A 21483-nucleotide genomic window follows, 5' to 3' on the forward strand; every position below is an offset into this window, starting at 1 on the left:
CCCATCAAGGACCGAAAGGAACTAAATCTTTTTGTACGCTTAATCGGTCTTTAGGTCCTTTAGTTCAGTGGGATTGGTGAGCGCTTGACATGAGTGAAACACAAAATAGACTGAACGAAATGGTTCACAATGACGTTGGCACGAGTGCGAACGTGATAAATGAGTGACAAACAGTCCTAAACCTGAAGAGTATGAAGAAAAATCAAATATTTTTCTGTATTTTTTATATTATTTTATTATGTCTAGCTTTTTGATGTTGAATCGTCATATAGTATCGTACAACTTGAATCGTAATTCAGTTGCCAAAGATTTGGGAAAAAACTACTGTAAAATCGATTCATACATTCCCAGCTCTCAAAGACCGAACTGAACTAAAGGAACTAAAAGACCGAATTAGTTCGTTTGACCGATTGACCGAGAGCGGAGCGCTCTCTGTAGTGACCGAGCAGGCACAAGCCTACTGAAAAGGTCTATAGATAGGTTAGGTTAGGTTTGTTTTATGGCAATCCTGAAAAGTCACGCGTTTCTGAAAAATACCAATTATGACTAACGAAAATTCGGACAAACAATACATTATGACTTAAAACTATTTGGAAAACAATAGAGACCCATTTTGAACTCACGATTTTACGGCACCATGCGCAATCCAATTGATGTCTAAATTTGAATAATAATTATAATATTCGTCAGTCGCCCATATACATTTCACTGCTAGGCTCAAGATCTTCACATTGGTACTAGCCCTAATCAGTGGGGAGACACTCCTGACTTCGGTCCAACTCGGCTCCGCTCGGCTCAGCATTGCTCCGAGCAATTATTAGGGTTGGCACCACTTGACTTCTTTTTGCGTGCACGACCACAGATAAGATAATCACTTGATCTTTGACAACCCTAAATAGCCGAAAGGGATAGTGCCATATATTAGAAAGGGATAGCATGATTCGACCCTGAACCACTGTCAAACTTCGGGTTTGTAGGAAGTGTCCTTTCTGTACGGTAGTACTATTATTTCTTCTGTGCCCTAATGATCTCTTCTAGACAGAGCATTTCCCCCATTTGTACAAAAATAATGTCTTAAATGAAAAATCAATATAATATTAAATTATAATTATTATTATAAAGCTTTATTACTTCCATAGTTTTAACAGTTTTATAAATATATTATTTGATGATAGTTTTTATATGGACCCCGTTTGGGTAAAAGCCTCCTCCAACCCATGCCATTTTTCACGGTCTTTGGCTGACTCCATCCAGCTTGCACCTGCGACCTTATGAATATCTTCTGCCCAACGCCTTCGTGGCTTGCCTGGTTTCCTTTTTCCTTGTGCTATAGGCCCTGACCATGTTGTTGTTTTAAGTGTCCATCTTTTGTCATTAAATCGAGCAATGTGGCCTGCCCATTTCCATTTGAGTCTCAATGCATGCTGAAGGGAATCTGTGAGTTTGGTTCTCTTTCTTATATCTTCGTTTCTTACTTTGTGAATTTTCCTTAAATGTAATAGACTTCTTTCCATCGAGCGCTGACAAACTGCAATTTTATGTTTTATTTTGTTGGTGAAAGTCCATGTTTGGCTTCCATATGTTAGGCTGGGCAAAATGCATGTATCCATTACAGTTTTCTTTAGTTTTAGGTGGTAATCCCCTTTCAATATTTCTTTTTGTGCCCAGAATTTTTTCCAACTGCAGTTGACCCTTCTGTCTATTTCCTCCTCGTTACTGTCTGCGTTAAAGGATACTCGTTTTGCTAGATATATATATTCCTTGACATATTCTATGAGATTTCCTGATACGTGTATCTGCTTTCTTTCACTATAATTTGTCATTACTTTGGTTTTTTTGGCGTTCATTTGTAGTCCTACTAATTTGCTTTGAGTATCCAAGGTCTGTAGCATTTGTTCTAACTCAGTAGCTGATTCGGCGAAGATAACAATGTCATCCGCAAATCTGAGGTGACTAAGGTGACAGTCTTGAATTTTGATTCCCTTGTTAGTCCAGTTGATTTTCTCAAATACTCCTTGCAGTACAGCTATAAATAGTTTTGGTGACAGAGGATCGCCTTGTCTGACGCCCCGTCCAATGATTATCTCATTCCCTTTGCTTTCTAGTTTTACTCTGCTTGTACTTTGTGAGTAGATGTTCTTGATAATGTTTATATAGATCTTGTGTATTTTGTTTGATAGAAGTGCTTTCCAAATTGAGTTGTGAGTTATACTATCAAATGCCTTTGTGTAGTCCACAAAACCAATATATAGCGGGTGGTTGAACTCTTTACATTTTTCAAGTATCTGTTCTAGTGAGTGGATGTGGTCTATAGTGGAAAAACCGGAGCGGAAACCTGCTTGTTCGATTGGTTGGTTGTTGTCGATAGTTGGTGTTAATCGGCTTAGTATTACAGAAGTAAACAGTTTGTAGACGCTGGACAGTAAGCTTATTGGCCTGTAGTTCCCGATGTCTGCCGGGTCGCCTTTTTTGTAAAGAAGTATGATTTCCGAGGAGCACCACTGTTTAGGGGCTATTCCAGTTTCAAGGACCATGTTAAACAGTTTTGTTAGGTAAGGAATGAGAGTAGGGGCTCCAATTTTGATGGCTTCATTACTTATGTTGTCCGGACCCGGACATTTCTCAGGTTTTAAGTTCTTTATATGTCTGAGGATTTCCTTCTCCGTAATTGACTCAATTGGATCCAGGTTGAGGTCTTCTGTGGATTCATTCTCGTCATTATTATCTGGTTTTTTGTAAAGCTCTTCGTAAAAGGATGTGGCATGATCTATGATCTCTTTTCTCGTCTTGGTTTCATTTTGGCCATTTTTTAGTTTATCAATCCAGTTTTTGTGTGTACTTAATTCTTTATACGCTCTTTTACAGCTTCTGAATTTATTTAAGTTTTTCTCTATGACAATTTTTCTATGATTGTTATAGTCCTGTTTAATTGCCTTGTTAGTTATTTTGAATAGGTGTTTTAGTTCCTGTTTTGTTTCTCTTGTTTTGGTTTTGGTTGCTATTAGTTCATTTCTTCTGTCTATTAAGTCTATAGTTGATTCCTGTAAAATTTCTCTTGTCTTTTTGCTTTCCTGAGTTGATTTTGCAATCTTAAGACTGCTTACCATAGCATATTCCAATTTATTATAGAAAGTTTGGCTGTTATTGTCACATTTTGTAAGGTCTAAATCTTTAGTTAAAATTTCTCTTAATTTTTCTATGTATGTAGATTTTTGTTTGTCTGTTTCAGGTGCTTTGGGTACAGAAGAAAAGCTTTTTCTATTTAATTTATAGTAGAAGAGCCGGCCGCAAAATTTTTAACCGACTTGATACCACGATGAAATGCACAATGGTTTCCCAGAAAAGTTATGCTAAGTCCGAATTCGATAGTCTGCCACGGCGGAACTTGCCGAAAGTACGAAAAAGAAGGCCACTTCCGGTGCGAAAAAAGGGGCTGATTTAACCCATCTGATACCGAGATAGTAGTTATGGCAGCAGTTAGAAATTTACATGTAGACACAGAAAAGCGAAGTCTGCCACTATTTTTTTTGCCGGAAGTGCTTGGCAGACGCTCTCAAAGGTGACCATCGGGACCCCTAAATTAACCCATCTGATACCACCATGAAACCAATGCCAGTCGGTAGGTATGAACTCTCATGTCAGGAATATATAAGTCTGCCAAGGCTTTTCCTGCCGAAACACCATGGCAGACGAGATTATGTAAGCAAGGTCGCCATCGGTTACCCTACACTAACCCATCTGATACCACCATGAAACCAATTCCATTCGGTAGGTATGAACCCCCATTTTAGGAATATATAAGTCTGCCAAGGTTTTTCCTGCCGAAACACCTTGGCAGACGAGATTATAAGCAAGATGACCATCGGTTACCGTACACTAACCCATCTGATACCGCCATGAAACCAATTCCAATCGGTAGGTATGAGCCCTCATTTCATGAATATATAAGTCTGCCAAGGCCTTTCCTGCCGAAACTCCTTGACAGACGAGATTATGTAAGCAACATCCGCATCCGTGGGACCGGTATACGTGATTACTGTAGGCTTATTTATTACTTTATGCTTTTACATATTTGTATATTATTATGTTATTAATGAAATATATTTATAATTTATTAAACCTATACCTAATACATTGGGAATTCATTACCTGCTTACGGCAGTAGTAAGGAGTAGTGGGTGAGTTCTGGCTCACTTAGCCAGGCCAACAGTCCCTCCCCCTTTTTTCCCTTGTTGAGGCCCTGCAACCTTACCTTGAACCCAACCTAATGTCATTGTAGCTCGAATCTAACCTAATCTTCTCATTTTTATTGCTTTTAGAAAATATTCTAATAACAATTATCTACTTTTGCAAAGTTAAATGTTGAATTCTTTATTTCGCAAAATGGAATTTTAATGTGACTATAATGTATGTGCAATCTACTTAGAAACTGGGTTTAGAAATATAAAAACACACATTTTATATAGGATAATAAGTTTATTCAAGTAATATTCTGAACATATGAGATATAGTAACATCATTACTTATTCTGTGTACAGTGGAGAAAACATGCAAGTTGACATTTTTCGTTTTAAAATAAAGATAAACTAAACAGTATTTGCCACAAACCGATGTTAAAAAACTTTGCAGTTGTTGGTTGGCATAATACCATCTCTTACAATTTCTCTTCATTAACATTTTATGATACCTTCCTGTTTTTATTTACTTATTTTAATTTTTTACTTTTTATGTGATCGGTACTTCATTTATTTTAGATTTTGGGCTAATATTAGTTTGTTAACCGACTTCCAAATCTCAAAGAAGGAGGTTATCAATTCGGTTGTATGTTTTTTTTATTTTTTTTATGTTTGTTACTCTATATCTCCGTCATTCCTGGACCGATTTTGAAAATTAGTTTTTTGATTGTATGTATATGCATACAGATTGGTTCCGTTTTTGTCAAAACCCAGTTCTGATGATGGGATCCATGAGGAATCGAGGGAACTCCTCAAATTTTAAACGCATACATATAGTGATTTTTGGGTTTTTATCATCAAATTAAGCATACACATTCAAAAAAGTGACATTTGATGAAGTGTAACTGCTGATGATGATGAGAACGGAACTCTTCAACGACGCATAGTTCACGTTTGGCGATTTGTCGTCTTCGTTATGTTTGTTAAGCAAGTCAAGTTTTTAAGCCACATTTTTGTCAAGCTCGAGTTCTGATGATGGGATCCATGAGGAATCGAGGGAACTCCTCAAATCTTAAAGGCATGCGTATAGACATTTTTGTATTTTCATCAGAAAATCAAGGATTTTCATTAAAAACTGGCGCATTTGATGAAGTGGACCTGCTGATGATGACCAGAACAGAACTCTTCAACCACGCATAGTTCACGTTTGGCGATTTTTCCTCTTCGTTATGTTTGTTAAACAAGTCAAGTTTTAAAGCCACATTTTTGTCAAGCTCGAGTTCTAATGATGGGATCCATAAGGAATCGAGGGAACTCCTCAAATATTAAAGGCATAAGTATAGATTTTTTTTGTATTTTCATCATAAAATCAAGCATTTACATTAAAAACTGTCGCATTTGATGAAGTGGAACTGCTGATGATGACCAGAACAAAACTCTTCAACGACGCATAGTACACGTTTGGTGATTTCTAATTTCGATTTTGACTTGGACTGCGACCCGGACTCGGACCCAGAACCGGACTCATACCCGGATCCGGTTCGGACCCGGACTCGGACCCGGACTTGGAATCGAACTCGGACCCGGACTCGGACTCGGACACGGACTCGGACTAGGACCCGGACTCGGACTCGGACCTGGACTCGGAACCGGACTCGGAACCGGACTCGGACTTGGACCCGGACACGGACTCGGACACGGATTCGGACCCGGACTCGGACTCAGACTCGGACCCGGACTCGGACCCGGACCTTGACCCGGAAAACCACTATAATATATATTATATTATTATTATTATTATTACACGTAAATTTGTTCACGAAGAAACCGTGTACCGACTCTTCATGCCATTATATTTTTAATTTGCTGTTATTCTCTACAAATCGACACTAAAAGTATCAAAATATCAAAATATGGAGTTCCGTTTGAGAAAGAAGCAAAACAATTTTGTCTTTGACAGTAATTGAATTATTGTGTGATTTTGAAAGCTAGACAATTCAAGATTTATATTTTTACTCACAAAGACAACACAGAAATTGAATCTCAAATGTAAACCTTCGAACAATTTCCATACATTGACGACATCACTCAAAATTCTTCTTCAAGTCAGATGCCCGCTGGGGCTGCACCGGAGCACACGTATAATTCTTCAAATAAAAATGACAGCTTGATTTGACATTACATCATATACGCACACGAGAAAGTATACCAGTAGATAAATTGTATTTCAAAAAATAGGGTACATAAATATCAGCTCGCGTCTCCTTTAAATTTGATTTGCTGTTATTTACGGGTCATAATGGTTGAAAACCTCAGTAAACTATCTTAAAACAATACGATTACAGTCGAATTTAAGTATTATGTTCCTTCAAATCAAAACTCGCTTAAAATGAAAAAAGTTTAAAGACTCATCCTTTACTGATTGGGATTAATTTTCATTTTGCGTCATTTTAAAAACGTATTTGACTTCTGTACGTCAATTAATTTTGATGACAATTGTAATCTTGTAATATATTATAGAACTTTTATCTTAAAATATTGCCTATTAACAGGAAGCGTTATGTAATTCGTATAAGTAATACCTGAAAGTCTTGTACCTAGATCTGTAATACCATGGATTGCGACGAATAAATGATTATGATTATGCCGTTCGTTCCGTCTATATGTATAATGCGTGTACGTGCTGTTCTCTGAAAATCTTCAAGAAAAAATAACGGCTAGACCAACACGAAGTACTAGCGAGTTTTTGCGGCTTTGGAGACCGAGATAAAGCTTACAGGCCAATACCGCTGTGGCCTGGTTATTGTTATGTATACCTATGTATCGAATGTTTTTAAAAAAAAAATACTATAAAAAGCAATGTTTTATTTCGATTAGGTCTACATTTTGTGCATATTGTATATCTGAAGTATTTTCGTACTAAACTTGAAACTTTCGTTGAAACTAAATAAAATAATTATTCCTAATATACAGTCACCTGCAATTTATGTTACACAACACACAACGAAGGCCGCAAAAATATCTGACACGATCTTATTTGTAGAACCATAAGAGCATGTCATATATTTTTGCGGCCTTCGAAGAGTAGGTACCGGTCATTATCACCAACTTTGCCCGCATTTAAAATAAAACACGAATTTCTCAAAAAAAAAAACAAATCGTAATTACTTTTTTTGCTCAGCACGTCCATTGTGATCAAACGCATCAGTTTATTTGAAGAAAAAATATTTTTATCGTGTTTTTACCCATTTTTTTGCGTTTTAGAGGGTGGGCAAAGATATCCGGAGTTTTCGCCAACATTGCCCACGTCAATTTGGTATTCAAATACAGCTCGTATGATGATGATGTCTAAGGATCACTGGTTTTGGGCAATCCTACCATTCCCTGTTAATAACTTAGCGATAAGTGTAAAAACTTTTAAATAAATTTGCTGGGCAATGTTGCCTACCCGTTTTTGCTCATTTCCATATAAGGCTCGCCTAAGCATTTTACAAAGGCTAGGGTTGTCACTTTTGAGAAAATCTGTTACAATAGTTTAATGGCCAAAAATATGATTTTTGCTGTGTTTTCATTAGTTAACGGGATAAAACATCTAAGTAAAGGATAATAAGACAAATTAAATACAGTATATATTTATAAACTTACTTTAGTGTACAAACATAACCTTATTTTACATGCGAAGTTGGGTAAATTAGATGAAAGTGACAACCCTAATCCGTTTTTGGTGGTGGGCAATGTTGGAATGGATGCCAAATCACCGGATTACTTTGCCCACCGCTAAAACTCGCTAAAAATTACAAATTAAAGATATCTTATTGATACTGTTTTAACACCCCCTGGCACTGATTAAAATAACCGACTTGGTTTCACATTACATCTCAAAACTTTTTGAAGTGAAAATTTCTTTAGCGGCGTGTAATAGTGCCCTTGCGGCCTATTTGCTGAATAAATGTTGAAGTTTGAAGTTTGCATGCCAAGTTTCGTGCTTTCTGCCGGATGGGACAGGATTTAGGATGGGTCAGACCAGGACCGCATTTTTGCAGGTTCATCTTTTATTAGCCAGACTCTACCTCCATACTAAATCGAGCTAAGGAGTCGCACTATAAAGAAATATTGAACATTTTCTTTCAAGTTGATATACAGGGTGTCCATGCATTAGGGTATTTATATTCAATATTCAATAATTTATTCATAAAATCAATACAATTTTACACGTCAATGGTATTTAGAACCAGTATACAAAGTATCATAACAAATTACGATTTTTTTACTTTGGAGCAACCTGTATGTGTTAGTAGCTCCTGAGGTAATAAATAGTATGACTAGATTTTGCCCTGTGCGCGGGGCCCGAGGGCCCCGCGGTCTTCTTGTAGTTTGTTGTTGGTGCTGTTGTTTTTGTTGTAGTAGTAGTAGTAGTTTGTTTTCCAAAGGGAAAAAGAAATAAAGTTGTACTTTTGCTAGGACGAAAAGATCCGCGTGAAAGCACTACATTCCCGCAGCTCGGCCTGGCCTCGCGTGCTTGGGAACTCGTAAGGGACGCTCCGGGCCTTCGTCCTTCGCTGGGTTTCGAAGCTCAGCGTCGGGCCTTCGGCCCGCCGCTTCGCTTATTAAAACAGTTGGGAGGGTTGGTTTTGCTTCGGGGCTTAAGCGGGAAGTTGGAGCTTAAACACGACCCAATAGGAAAAGTGTCTTAGACAAGCGAAACGGCGGGCCGAAGGCCGAAGGCCGTAGGCCAACTTCCCCCTCTCGTGTGACGCTTCGGGCCTTCGGCCCTACGCGGAGCTCGGCCTTCGGCCTTCGCGAGCCTCGACGCTTCGCCGTCGGGCCTTCGGCCCGCCGGCTTCGCTTATCAAGACAGTTGACTTTGTAGAACGCTTGGGGGAACTGCATTCACGCAGCTCGGCCTTCGGCCTCGCGTTTTGGGAGTCGGGGTGGAGGCTCCGGGCCTTCGGCCCTCCGCCGGGGTCGGCCTTCGGCCTCCCGGCCTGAAGCTCGCCCTTCGGGCTCGCTTAACACACTTTTTGTATAGGATTTTGCTTTGTTCGTCATTCCCGCAGCTCGGCCTTCGGCCTCGCCCAAAATTACTGGGGGCGGGGCACGCTTGGATATTCGGGGTGAAGCTCCGGGCCTGACGGCCCTACGCGGGGTCGGCTTTCGGCCTCCCGGCCTGAAGCTCGCCCTTCGGGCTCGCTTAACCTACTTGGAAATTTGAATTTTGCCCTTGTCGCCCGCCATTTTGGATTTTTCCAAAAATTTTTTTTATATGGTAATGCTGGGCCCCCTAGCTCGCCGCATGCCAAATCTCAGCGCACTCGGACCAACTTGAAAAATTAAAAAAAAGTCGGCCATTTTTTAAATGCAGTTTTCTGTGTTTCGGGGCCCTCTATGACATTTGGTCGAGCACCCCCCACCTACCTCGCACCGTTTAAAAGTTGCCATACAAAATTAAAATGACCATTATTTCCGCCATCTTGAATTTTTTCCAAAAATTTTTTTTTCATAGGAATCTAGAGGCTTCTATCTCTCGCCATGCCAATCTCAGCGCGCTCGGACCAACTTGAAAAAAAAAAAAAAAGTCGGCCCGTTTGAAATTTTTTAAATGCAGTTTATTTTGTCTCGGGGCCCTCTATGACATTTGGTCGAGCACCCCCCACCTATCTCGCACCGTTTAAAAGTTGCCATACAAAATAAAAGGGGCCATTTTTTCCGCCATCTTGGATTTTTTCGAAATTTTTTTTCCCATACGAATCTAGAGGACCCCGAGATTCCGTGACCAAAATTTCAGCGCGCTAGGACAAACTTGAAAAAATTAAAAAAAAAAGTCAGCCATTTTGAAAAAAAATGGCGGCGTCAAAAACTGCCAGGGACCCTCTATGACATTTGGTCGAGCACCCCCCACCTACCTCCCACCGTTTGGCCGGGCCGTCGAACATTTTTCTGACCGGAAGCGGTAGGCCAAAAGTCGGAATTTTCTGAAGTCACGAGACCGCCCTCTATACGACCGTACCAAAGTCTAACACCCCACGAACCTCCTTCTGGGAGAACAATCATGTCAATTAATCAGTCGTGTTGCAGCTTTAAATAAGATTAATTATTAAATTATTAAATTAAATTAAATTAATTAAAACTTTTTGATTATCTTTTTTATTTATGACATTAATAAGATTCTGACTTTTGACAAATGTCATCATTGCCGCACATTTTCAAACAAATTGTCAAAAGCACTGCCAATGATTAATACAGTATGTTTCTTTTTGTTGTCGATTATTGGAATTAACTTTTGTTTGATAATTTAATGTTATATCTTTTGTTCTAATTAAAAAGAAATTACCGTTAGAGCATTTCTGAGAAGTAACCCTATGTGGGATTTCAGGGTTTGTCCAATGGCTAAGGTCACCCTGTATTTAAAAACGTAAACGTTAAAGTTTTTGGGATATATGTATAGTAGACTATTTATACTCCACATTGATACCATAAGAAGTTAATAAAACTGCCTGAAAGTTAGAGAGGACTATGGAGGAGATTACTGTTTACTAGCTTTTGACTTAACTCCTGGCCCCTGTTTCACCAACGTGACAGGTGCGACGAATTGTAAAATCACTGTTGCTGACGTCACAGGCATCCATGAACTACGGTTACCGCTTACCATCGGGCGGGCCGTATTCCTGTTTGCCACCATCATTGTATTATTAAAAAAAAACTTTATGATATCGGAAAAAAAAACAGATATTTCTCTTGCTAAGTTTATGACAATTGTCACAGAAACACTGCAATTGTCACGAAATTCCGACATATAACTCATTACCTGTCAAGAATTACCTACAATTCTTCTAGATCTTTGACAATTGTCAGAAACTTCACAGGAGAAATATCTGTTTTTTCCGATATAATAAAGTTTTTTTTTAATAATACAATGATGGTGGCAAACAGGAATACGGCCCGCCCGATGGTAAGTGGTAATCGTAGCCCATGGATGCCTGTGACGTCAGCGATAGTGATTTTACAATTCGTCGCACCTGTCACCGATGTGAAATTGGGGCCTGGCCTCTATTTCACTACGGTGGCAGGTGCGACACTTGTCGACATCACAGTTGGTACTGACGTTACAGGCCTCCATAGGCTACGGTAACCGCTTACCATCAGACGGGCGGTGTGCTTGTTTGCCACCAACATGTTAATAAAATAAAAACTCCATTATATCGCCAAATACTAAGTACTTATTTTGCGAAGCTAATGACAATTGTCACAAGAAACACGACAATTGTCGGTAATTCTTGACAGCAAATGAGTTCTGTGTAACACTATATGAGTAAAATGAATATAGGCGTGGAATCGAATGTATTTGCAGCCAACAAAATGCCAATGTTTGTTCAGCTACCTGTTCACCTGTTTAAATTGCTTATTATCAATTTAGATCCGGATTTTAAACCTGGCTGACATCGGATAGCCATTTATATTGATGTCAATGGTGTTGGTGAATATTTTAATTCATTCGGGCGAAAACCGGAAGGTTGGTTGGGTATCATAAAATGTTCATGGAGAGAAATTGTAAAGGCCCCAGTACACAATGGGCCATTGCCGGCCACTCCAAGGGACGCAGCCATGCGGTAGAATGAGATAGCAATATCATTTGCTCCCTCTAACGCATAAATGCGTCCCTTGGAATGGCCGGCGATGGCCCATTGTGTACTGGGGCCTTAAGATATGGTATTGTAATCAACAACTGCAAAGTTTTTTTTACATCGGTTTGTAGCAAATACTGTTTAGTTTATCTTTATTTTAAAACGAAAAATGTCAACTTGCATGTTTTCTCCACTGTACACAGAATAAGTAATGATGTTACTATATCTCATATGTTCAGAATATTACTTGAATAAACTTATTATCCTATATAAAATGTGTGTTTTTATATTTCTAAACCCAGTTTCTAAGTAGATTGCACATACATTATAGTCACATTAAAATTCCATTTTGCGAAATAAAGAATTCAACATTTAACTTTGCAAAAGTAGATAATTGTTATTAGAATATTTTCTAAAAGCAATAAAAATGAGAAGATTAGGTTAGATTCGAGCTACAATGACATTAGGTTGGGTTCAAGGTAAGGTTGCAGGGCCTCAACAAGGGAAAAAAAGGGGGAGGGACTGTTGGCCTGGCTAAGTGAGCCAGAACTCACCCACTACTCCCTACTACTGCCGTAAGCAGGTAATGAATTCCCAATGTATTAGGTATAGGTTTAATAAATTATAAATATATTTCATTAATAACATAATAATATACAAATATGTAAAAGCATAAAGTAATAAATAAGCCTACAGTAATCACGTATACCGGTCCCACGGATGCGGATGTTGCTTACATAATCTCGTCTGTCAAGGAGTTTCGGCAGGAAAGGCCTTGGCAGACTTAAAAATTTCCGAAATGAGGGTTCATACCTACCGACTGGAATTGGTTTCATGGAGGTATCAGATGGGTTAATGTAGGGTAACTGATGTACACCTTGCTAACATAATCTCGTCTGCCAAGGTGTTTCGGCAGGAAAAGCCTTGGCAGACTTATATATTCATGAAATGAGGGTTCATACCTACCGACTGGAATTCGTTTCATGGCGGTATCAGATGGGTTAGTGTACGGTAACCGATGGTCATCTTGCTTATAATCTCGTCTGCCAAGGTGTTTCGGCAGGAAAAACCTTGGCAGACTTATATATTCCTAAAATGGGGGTTCATACCTACCGAATGGAATTGGTTTCATGGTGGTATCAGATGGGTTAGTGTAGGGTAACCGATGGCGACCTTGCTTACATAATCTCGTCTGCCATGGTGTTTCGGCAGGAAAAGCCTTGGCAGACTTATATATTCCTGACATGAGAGTTCATACCTACCGACTGGCATTGGTTTCATGGTGGTATCAGATGGGTTAATTTAGGGGTCCCGATGGTCACCTTTGAGAGCGTCTGCCAAGCACTTCCGGCAAAAAAAATAGTGGCAGACTTCGCTTTTCTGTGTCTACATGTAAATTTCTAACTGCTGCCATAACTACTATCTCGGTATCAGATGGGTTAAATCAGCCCCTTTTTTCGCACCGGAAGTGGCCTTCTTTTTCGTACTTTCGGCAAGTTCCGCCGTGGCAGACTATCGAATTCGGACTTAGCATAACTTTTCTGGGAAACCATTGTGCATTTCATCGTGGTATCAAGTCGGTTAGAAATTTTGCGGCCGGCTCTTCTACCATTAGGACAATTCATTGTGAAGGTGCATCTCACTAATCTGTGGTCGGATGGAAATGCGAACTTGTTTAGTACTTCTACATTTTTTATATTTTTGGGTTTGTTGCACATTATAAAATCTATTTCGTTTTTAATTTTTTGATTAGGAGATATCCACGTCCACTTGCAGTTAGGTTTCTTTTTGAAGTAAGTGTTCATTAGGGACAGTTTTTGTTCACAAGCATATTGGACGAGTCTTTCGCCTCTTTTATTTCTTGTTCCGTATCCATATCTACCCATTACTAGGTTTTCATGTTTTTTGGGCTGGCCTATCTTCGCATTGAAGTCTCCCATGACTATTACTATTTTGTCTTGATTTTCATGAGCTTTTCTTAGGTCACTATAGAATTTATTAACCTCATCTTCGTTTGCTGATTCAGTGGGTGCATAGGTCTGTATTATTGTTATAGGGACTTCTCCAAATTTGAGTTTTAGAACCGCAACTCGTTCTGATATTCCACTATAACTAACAATATTTTCTAAGAAGGTCTTTTTGATAAGGAAACCCACTCCATGGAGCCCTTTCGTTTCTCCTTTGTAGCAAAGTATGTATTCTTGGTGTTCTTCGATTTGGCAACCTAGTTTCCGTACTTCACTGAGACCCAATATATCAAATTTAATTTTGTTAAGGGCATAGGTTAATTGTAGTAGCCGTTCTGGCGAAGATAATGATCTTACATTATAAGTACAGATTTTCAGTTCATTGGTTTTAAAGTTGACTGATTCGTTGTCTATTTTTTTCTGTGATGGTTGTTTACTATTTGGAATGTGTACCTGGGGTGTTGTTAAGTCTGTTTCCTTGGTTGGAGGGTGTTGGTCTGACGTCCCACGGGGACCAGCCGGGTTGGGACCTGATATTTTGGTTTTTTGTTGCTTTAGTTGCTATGACGTTTCATCCAGTCCGTTTGCTGACCGCTGCCTCGCATATTCATAGGAGTTTGAGTTAGATCTGGCTCTCATCAGATCAAAGGCATTCGTTTTGTTATGTAGTGACGATGACGGGGTAGCAGTCTGTTGTTTCTTCGATTGAGAGTTGCTTGAAGGGGAAGTAGACAGGTCTCTTTTTCTGTTTTCTCTCTTATCTGGGTTCTCCTTGATTATTAACTTGTCGTATTTTATATAAGCCACCTTTCCCTTGTTCCTTTCTTCAACTAATTGAGGTATTAATGCCTTCCTTTTTTCTAAAACCGATTTGGAGTAGTCTTCTGCGAGTTGTAAAACTTTAGACTTGTTCTTGTTTCTTAGTACTTCTGCCTTTTTCCATCCGTTTACAAAGGACAGAACAGTAGGTCTTGGTTTCTCGCTAGTTGTTTTCTTTCCAATGCGGTAGATTTTATTTATGTCAGGAGCTTCAATGGATATGTTGAGTTCCGTCAGGAATTGTTCTTGCACCTTATTGATAAGTTCTATCATAGATTTCTCCCCTTCATTCAGCCCGTGTATTATTACGTTGTTGCTCTTCTTTTCGTTTTCAATAAATTCTATTTTCTTCTCGAGTAAGTCCACCTTCTTTTTTAATTTTTTGTTTTCTTCTATAAAAGGTTTTAGTTTTTCATCTATTTTCTCAGTTATTCGATTTGTGATTAATTCGGTTTGGTTATGCATTTCTTTTTGCATTTTTGCAAAATAGAGTTCAAATTGCGCTTCCATATTTTTGATGTGCGTAGAATGGAACGGAACGCAGTTTTGGTAGGATATTGACTCTGTACTCTGGCAACACTATGATGACAGTTGGACGATAACTTAACTGTCACTTGTCTCTGCTTAAATCTTAACCTCCAAATAACCGCCCGTTTTTGTCCCGAAATATGTCTTTGTAATCGGCTTTTCGCACCAAAACTATTATTTCGAACACTTTTTATCACTTTGTCTATCACTTGGAACTGATTTTAGTGGAAACTTCTTCTTCTAACTATTTATTTTGCTTTGTTTTAACGGAGTGACACAACCGAGCTGTTAACGTTTTGACAACCGGAACCGGAAAAAATAAAATAATATTAAAAACTAATGCTAATTTTGTATGTATATATTCTATCTATTATGCCAAATACAAGCAACAGTAATTTTATATAGAAAAAAAAACAATATAATGTTTTTAAATATATCGGGTAAGAATAAACAGTTGTAGAAATTACTATTACCAGGGAAAGCAACATGGCTCTGCCATTGTACTGACAACATTATTTAATAAAAATATTATATGATTAAAATAAACAAGAACCCGTTAGTCAGGTTCATTTTGTATTGGGTTCCATTACTAAGTCCTTTGATTTAAATGTGTAAAAAATCATATTTGATTTTCACATGGCAAACTGCACAGCATCAGAGCTAGTACAAGGCCAAGGTAAAATAATTGTGCATATACACACAACATTAAAAAGTTTTCATAGATGTATGTAGAATTCTTTATTATATTTCCTTTCGCTGAAGAGCAACTGGGAAATATCAAATGATATTCATCATTTCATGCAAAAATTTCATTAATTAATTAATCATTGATAGGAGCCAGTGTTTAATAAAAAAAAACTTATTTGCTTATCCTCACCATCAGCTAATTGGTGGTGATATGTCACCAATCAAATTAAGTTGTTACCTAATTTTAATGTCAACTTTCAGCTAAGCATGAGAAATGAGGAGTGTGGGATTTGTGAGGTGTGCGTGGGTCGGCTGCGGGATGCGAGCGACTTCAAGCTGCAAGTGCAGTGCAGCCAGGCCGAGCTGCAGTCGCGGCTCACGGGAGTAATCACTGCTAGTAAGTTATCACACTATCACTTTGCTTAGTTTGGGGATAGGTTGATTTGTGTAAGATGTCCCCTAACCCCTAATATGTATTTATTTCCACATTCTAGACTTAACTAACACTTCACCATTTATAGTACGTTTTTTCTACCATATACTGCCACACTGCCATAGTCACGCACTCTTATTTTTCAGGGTTCCATACCAAGCCTTACCAACTTTAAAAGACTATGTTAACAGACCGTAATTGACAAGCAGTTAGAGATCTCACATTTTCTTCTCTATTCAAAGCTGTCTGACCTCTCTCACACCTCTAAATGACAGATTGCGTGTTTTTAGGGTTCCGTACCCAAAGGGTACCGTCTGTCACCGTCACCGTCACAGTTGAAATTTTCACAGATGTATTTCTGTTGCCGCTATAACAACAAATACTAAAAAGTACGGAACCCTCGGTGGGCGAGTCCGACTCGCACTTGTCCGGTTTTTTTATTTACTTTTATTTTAAGCTTTAATCATTCTACTGCTTCGAAATGTTAGTATGTATTTCCATCTGACTGTTCTATGCTAGACTTTGCCTGCAGTAGAAACATTTTTTTGTTGAATCCATGTTAATATTATTGCCTGTCCGTGTATTATCTTTTCGCGATAACGGTTGGATCATTTTATTTTTAGAAATTTGTGGCATCCCCGCCACACTCATAGCCCCGGCACTGTTATAAATCGACAAGAGTTGCGAATTACTTACCTCTTCGCATGTGTATGTACGTTTTACAGTACATGTGGCCCTTTAAATTTTCGACATACTCGTAGGCACGTAAAGTGTAGTAGCATATGTACTGTAAGTAAATAACGAATTATTTATTCATTTGTTCTTTCATAAAGCTACGAGGCCGGCCGCTACTTTGCCTATACTAGGATGAACTTGAAATTACTGACTGAGTTTCTCATGCTAGATATTTTTGTACAGGTGACAAGTTAAAAATCAAGTTGGAAAAAGCTCCTGAAGATGAAACAATTATACGTGAGTATGATCGTTGTGAAATATTTCATCATTCTAGACTTCTTTTATTATATTTAACATATTTGCTTAAAGAGAAGGTGATCTCATGGCCAGTCTTGTTCATTTGGATTTGGACTAGGGCCTTTGACTAGAAAGAAGCACTAGATAAATTGCTGACATTTCTGTTTTGATTTATTTTCTTGTGATGTGCAATAAAAAACTGTTATGAAATGTACACTTTTTAAAGAAACCTATTTTTTTGGAAATATAACCTATATTTACGTGTATTCAAGTATTATTTTGCTGCAGGTGATATCAAGGTGGAGAAGTCCGCGGTCGAGATGGCTGATGGCGAGATCGTTTCAGGTATTGGATGTATACTGTGCAGATAAATCGGGTGCTTTTATTTATTACTACTAATACTTCACTATGGTCGACCACACCAATAAATAAATAAATATTATAGGACATTCTTACACAGATTGACCAAGTCCCCCAGTAAGCTCAAGAAGGCTTGTGTTGAGGGTACTCAGACAACGATATATATAATATATAAATACTTAAATACATAGAAAACAACCATGACTCAGGAACAAATATCTGTGTCATCACACAAATAAATGCCCTTACTGGGATTCAAACCCAGGACCATCGGCTTCACAGGCAGGGTCACTACCCACTAGGCCAGACCGGTCGTCCACCAATCCAATGACCAATGGCACGTTTATCATTTATCGTCATTAAGAAGGGGCGTACATGTATGAGATTGTATACTTTTAAATTATGTGATCTGTCCTGTGATGTTTCCTGACGACTCGAGTGATAAGTTTTTTGTTTGAAAGAGAAATTACAGATCAAGATAACAAAATATGTAGAGTATACGATACTTGGTACTCTTGGTAGTTAAATCGGGGCTTTATTTTTTAAAATTATATCATTTTCATTCCCAGTTTCAGTGGCCATCCAAGAGGGACTGCCAGCACATTCAGCGGAACCCGTTGTTACTACGTCCAACCCCAGTCCTGCGCCCGTTCCGACCATCACCAACCTCGACAGTTCCGAGTTGGCTCCGGCTTCCAGCCACCTTATAGTACACCCTTATAGCCACCCTAAAGAACACACATGTGACATATGTCAAAAAACCTTCGACAACCCAAATGCCAAGTCTAAACTTGTCATCCATCGCCGCTCCCATACTGGAGAGAAGCCTTATGCGTGCAATGTATGCGACAGAAAATTTATGCAAAAATACCACTTAAGTACTCATTACGCACTCCACCTGGGAAAGTTCAAATTCTCTTGCGAAGTATGTAACGCACGATTTCTACATAAACACAAATGGATCGTACATATGCGGATTCATACTGGTGAAAGACCGTACGCGTGTGATATGTGCAATAAAAAATATAGACATAGAAGCCACTTAAGTTTTCATAGAAAAAGTCATTTCGATTCTGATCCTAAAAAGTATCTGGACAAAAAGTACGGTTGCGATGTTTGTGGGAAACGGTTTGCACTAGAGGGGAATTTAGTTACACATAAGGAACTACACGATGAAAAGGAAAAGGAAGCAAAAGATGGAGAGCAGGTTGACCCAAAGCCATATGAGTGTGAAATATGTCACAAACGATTTGCATTAGTAGGTATCTTAAAAAGTCATAAAGAAATCCATACTGAAGGAACACCGTTCGAATGCGAAACATGTCATAAGAAATTTCGGGTGAAGAAGTATTTAGAAGTGCACGTAAAGGTGCACGGAAACACGAAGCAACACACCTGTGACGTTTGTGGTCAACAATTTACACACCGGTCGAGTTTTAAACGTCATATTAAAATACACACCGGTGAGAAACGCTTTTCCTGCGAAATATGTCACAAACGATTCGGTCGCACAACAATTTTGCGAGACCACATGCTTATACATAGCGGACTTAAGCTACACTCTTGTACAGTGTGCAATAAGCAATTTAGACAAAAGACGACTTTAGATGTTCACGTGCGTCGACTGCACACTGACGTGCGACCATATCCTTGTGATGTATGTAAAAAAGCATTCGCTGAACTATCCGCCTTAAAATTCCATTATAGAACGCATACTGGAGAGAAACCGTATGTTTGTGAAATCTGTCAAATGAAATTTGCTAGATCTGATGGTCTCAGGAAACATCTCATACGTGTTCATAAAGAGAGTAAACTCTCCAAATCTTTGGTAATTAAATAATGGGTATAATCAGAGACTAGTGAATGTTCAAGACAAAGAACTTTCATACAACACCGCGTTCCTCGCACGTTTTATGCTATTTTTCCATTTGAGTCTTTATCCTTGAACCAAAAAGCAATTGTTTTATTTTTGAATTAGGATAAGGTTCCTAATTCAAAAATAAAACAATTGCTTTTTACACAATAAAAAATCAAAATTAATTGTGGAATACGTACAAAAATGTTTACGCAGGATCTTAGGAGGTTATAAGAATAAAATCTGTCACCTACTGCTGCTTTTATGACTTCTTAACGTAAAATCCGACGTTCGTGGCCGCTGTCATACGCACAATAGTACAATTAAAGCATTTTAGGCACATTATTATTTAATTTATTTGTTTATTTATACTTTATTGCACAAAAGAAAAATTTATGTCATAACATACAAAAGGCGAACTTAACGCCATGAGGCATTCTCTACCAAAGGCACTGAATGTGTCATATCTATTTTTGTGACTGTAACTGCGGTAAGTTAAGTGAAATTTCACGTTTATAAATAATAAATAGTAGTAGGGTGGCAGTTTTCATATGCAAATAACTAAAATGTAAAACTAATTTTTAATGTGATCTACAACATTGACGATTCTCGCGGCGTTGCACGGGGACTGTCAGTCTTCTTTATTTACTAGACTCTGGTTATATGTTTATGGACAGTTAGTCTATTGCGAGGTCTAAGTATTTTTATTGACAGTTGTGGACCACTATGTTGTCTGAAGACATTATTATTACTTAAATAGGTCAATATAATTTTAGTTAAAAATCTGTACTTATTTTGAACACTTCATATAAGTTTCATGTTTTAATTGTAATGGCATAATAAAATTCAATAAACACATTTATTGTATTTCGGGTTTCCAAATTATTTTTCTACAAATTCCCTAGAAGTACCTGTGTCATCTTAGAATATTGTTATTTATTTATTTTCTTTATTGGGGAAAAAAACAGACATAGGCAGACATATAATACAAAAGAGGACATATATACATTAGTAGGTGCAACCTACATCCTGAGACAATTCCCACTATGATTTGTAAACCTAGGATATTTAAGTGGCATTGTCATCGGATTGAGGTATAACAGGATAATAGATACTAAACTAACATTGATAGACAGACGATAATAATAATCATTACAGTGCTGACAGTGTTATGACGGCTGTGTGAGTGAGTTTTATTTTGTTCTTAATGTTTATAGAGGTGGTCCTCATAAGAGGGTGAGTGAGGGAAGTGCGCATATTTATAAATAAGTAATAAATATTTTCTATAAAATTTTCGTAAATAATATAATATCTCATATTTATTAAAGGATTTATTTACATACGAGTACAACACTATAAAATAAATATAAAACATTAAATTACCTTAAAAATAATAATACAAACTATCTCTAAACTAAATAAACTTAAAATAAAGAGCTTATAAATAAAAAACGTCCCCCAAGTCACTGCCGATGGGCAGTGTGCCCAGAAGGCTGGCCCCATTGCCATATTGTATGGCAATGCTTATGCGTTGAGCAAAATACTGGCCAGCCCTCTGGCCCCTTGTGGCATCTATTAGGCCCCCACGGCCCCAGCGTTTCGACCCCAAACGCCTGAAAAATGGAACTACTGCCAAGGGTGGCATATTTGCGGCGTTTGAGGTCTTCTGCCATGGACGCGGCATGACCAGCATCTCTGCTGGTGCCCGGAAGGTGGGACGGCGCGAGGGTGTCAACGCATGTGGCATCCCAGACTAGAGGCCGTCCCATCTTCCAAGGCACCAACGTCATACCGTCTTGCCATCGTCCCTAGCCAAACCGACGGGCTCGAGTATGGCCGGGACTTTGACGCTGACAAAGGCCCTTCGGATGACATCGTTGATGCTGGCGTGTCTAGGTATGCGTCCAACAAGTCGCCAGTCTGCAGGTGGTGTTGTCCAATAGGGTCCCTATGGATGGAGTGGGTAAGGCTTGTAGCGACAGACCCGACTCCCAGTCCGCAGTGGCAAGAAGACGAGCTCGATCCGCCGTACTAGTTGACGTATCAACAAGATTATTCCGTACTA

The 21483-nt window shown here is 38.5% G+C and overlaps 2 protein-coding genes across 2 annotated transcripts in view; one reads left to right on the top strand and one right to left on the bottom strand.

Moving 5' to 3' along the window:
- LOC134803062 (gastrula zinc finger protein XlCGF57.1-like) overlaps positions 1–19423 on the top strand; it is a 62887-nt gene extending 43464 nt beyond the window's left edge. Inside the window, exon 8 of the mRNA XM_063775768.1 lies at positions 18133–19423. Within this exon, the coding sequence (XP_063631838.1) occupies positions 18133–19403 (1271 nt within the window). The 3' untranslated portion in view covers positions 19404–19423. The remainder of the gene's footprint in view (positions 1–18132) is intronic.
- Positions 14170–15434, bottom strand: LOC134803379 (uncharacterized). Its single transcript, XM_063776192.1, has one exon. The coding sequence runs from the start codon at positions 15091–15093 to the stop codon at positions 14326–14328; it is 768 nt and encodes a 255-aa protein (XP_063632262.1). The 5' UTR covers positions 15094–15434; the 3' UTR covers positions 14170–14325.
- Positions 19424–21483: the final 2060 nt, after the last annotated feature.

Source organism: Cydia splendana, chromosome 26 (genome assembly GCF_910591565.1).
Source record: "Cydia splendana chromosome 26, ilCydSple1.2, whole genome shotgun sequence".
NCBI lineage: Eukaryota > Metazoa > Arthropoda > Insecta > Lepidoptera > Tortricidae > Cydia > Cydia splendana.

Bases quoted from the DNA above. Each gene is read 5' to 3' on its own strand.
- LOC134803379 (XM_063776192.1), bottom strand. From the start codon at position 15,093: ATGGAAGCGCAATTTGAACTCTATTTTGCAAAAATGCAAAAAGAAATG.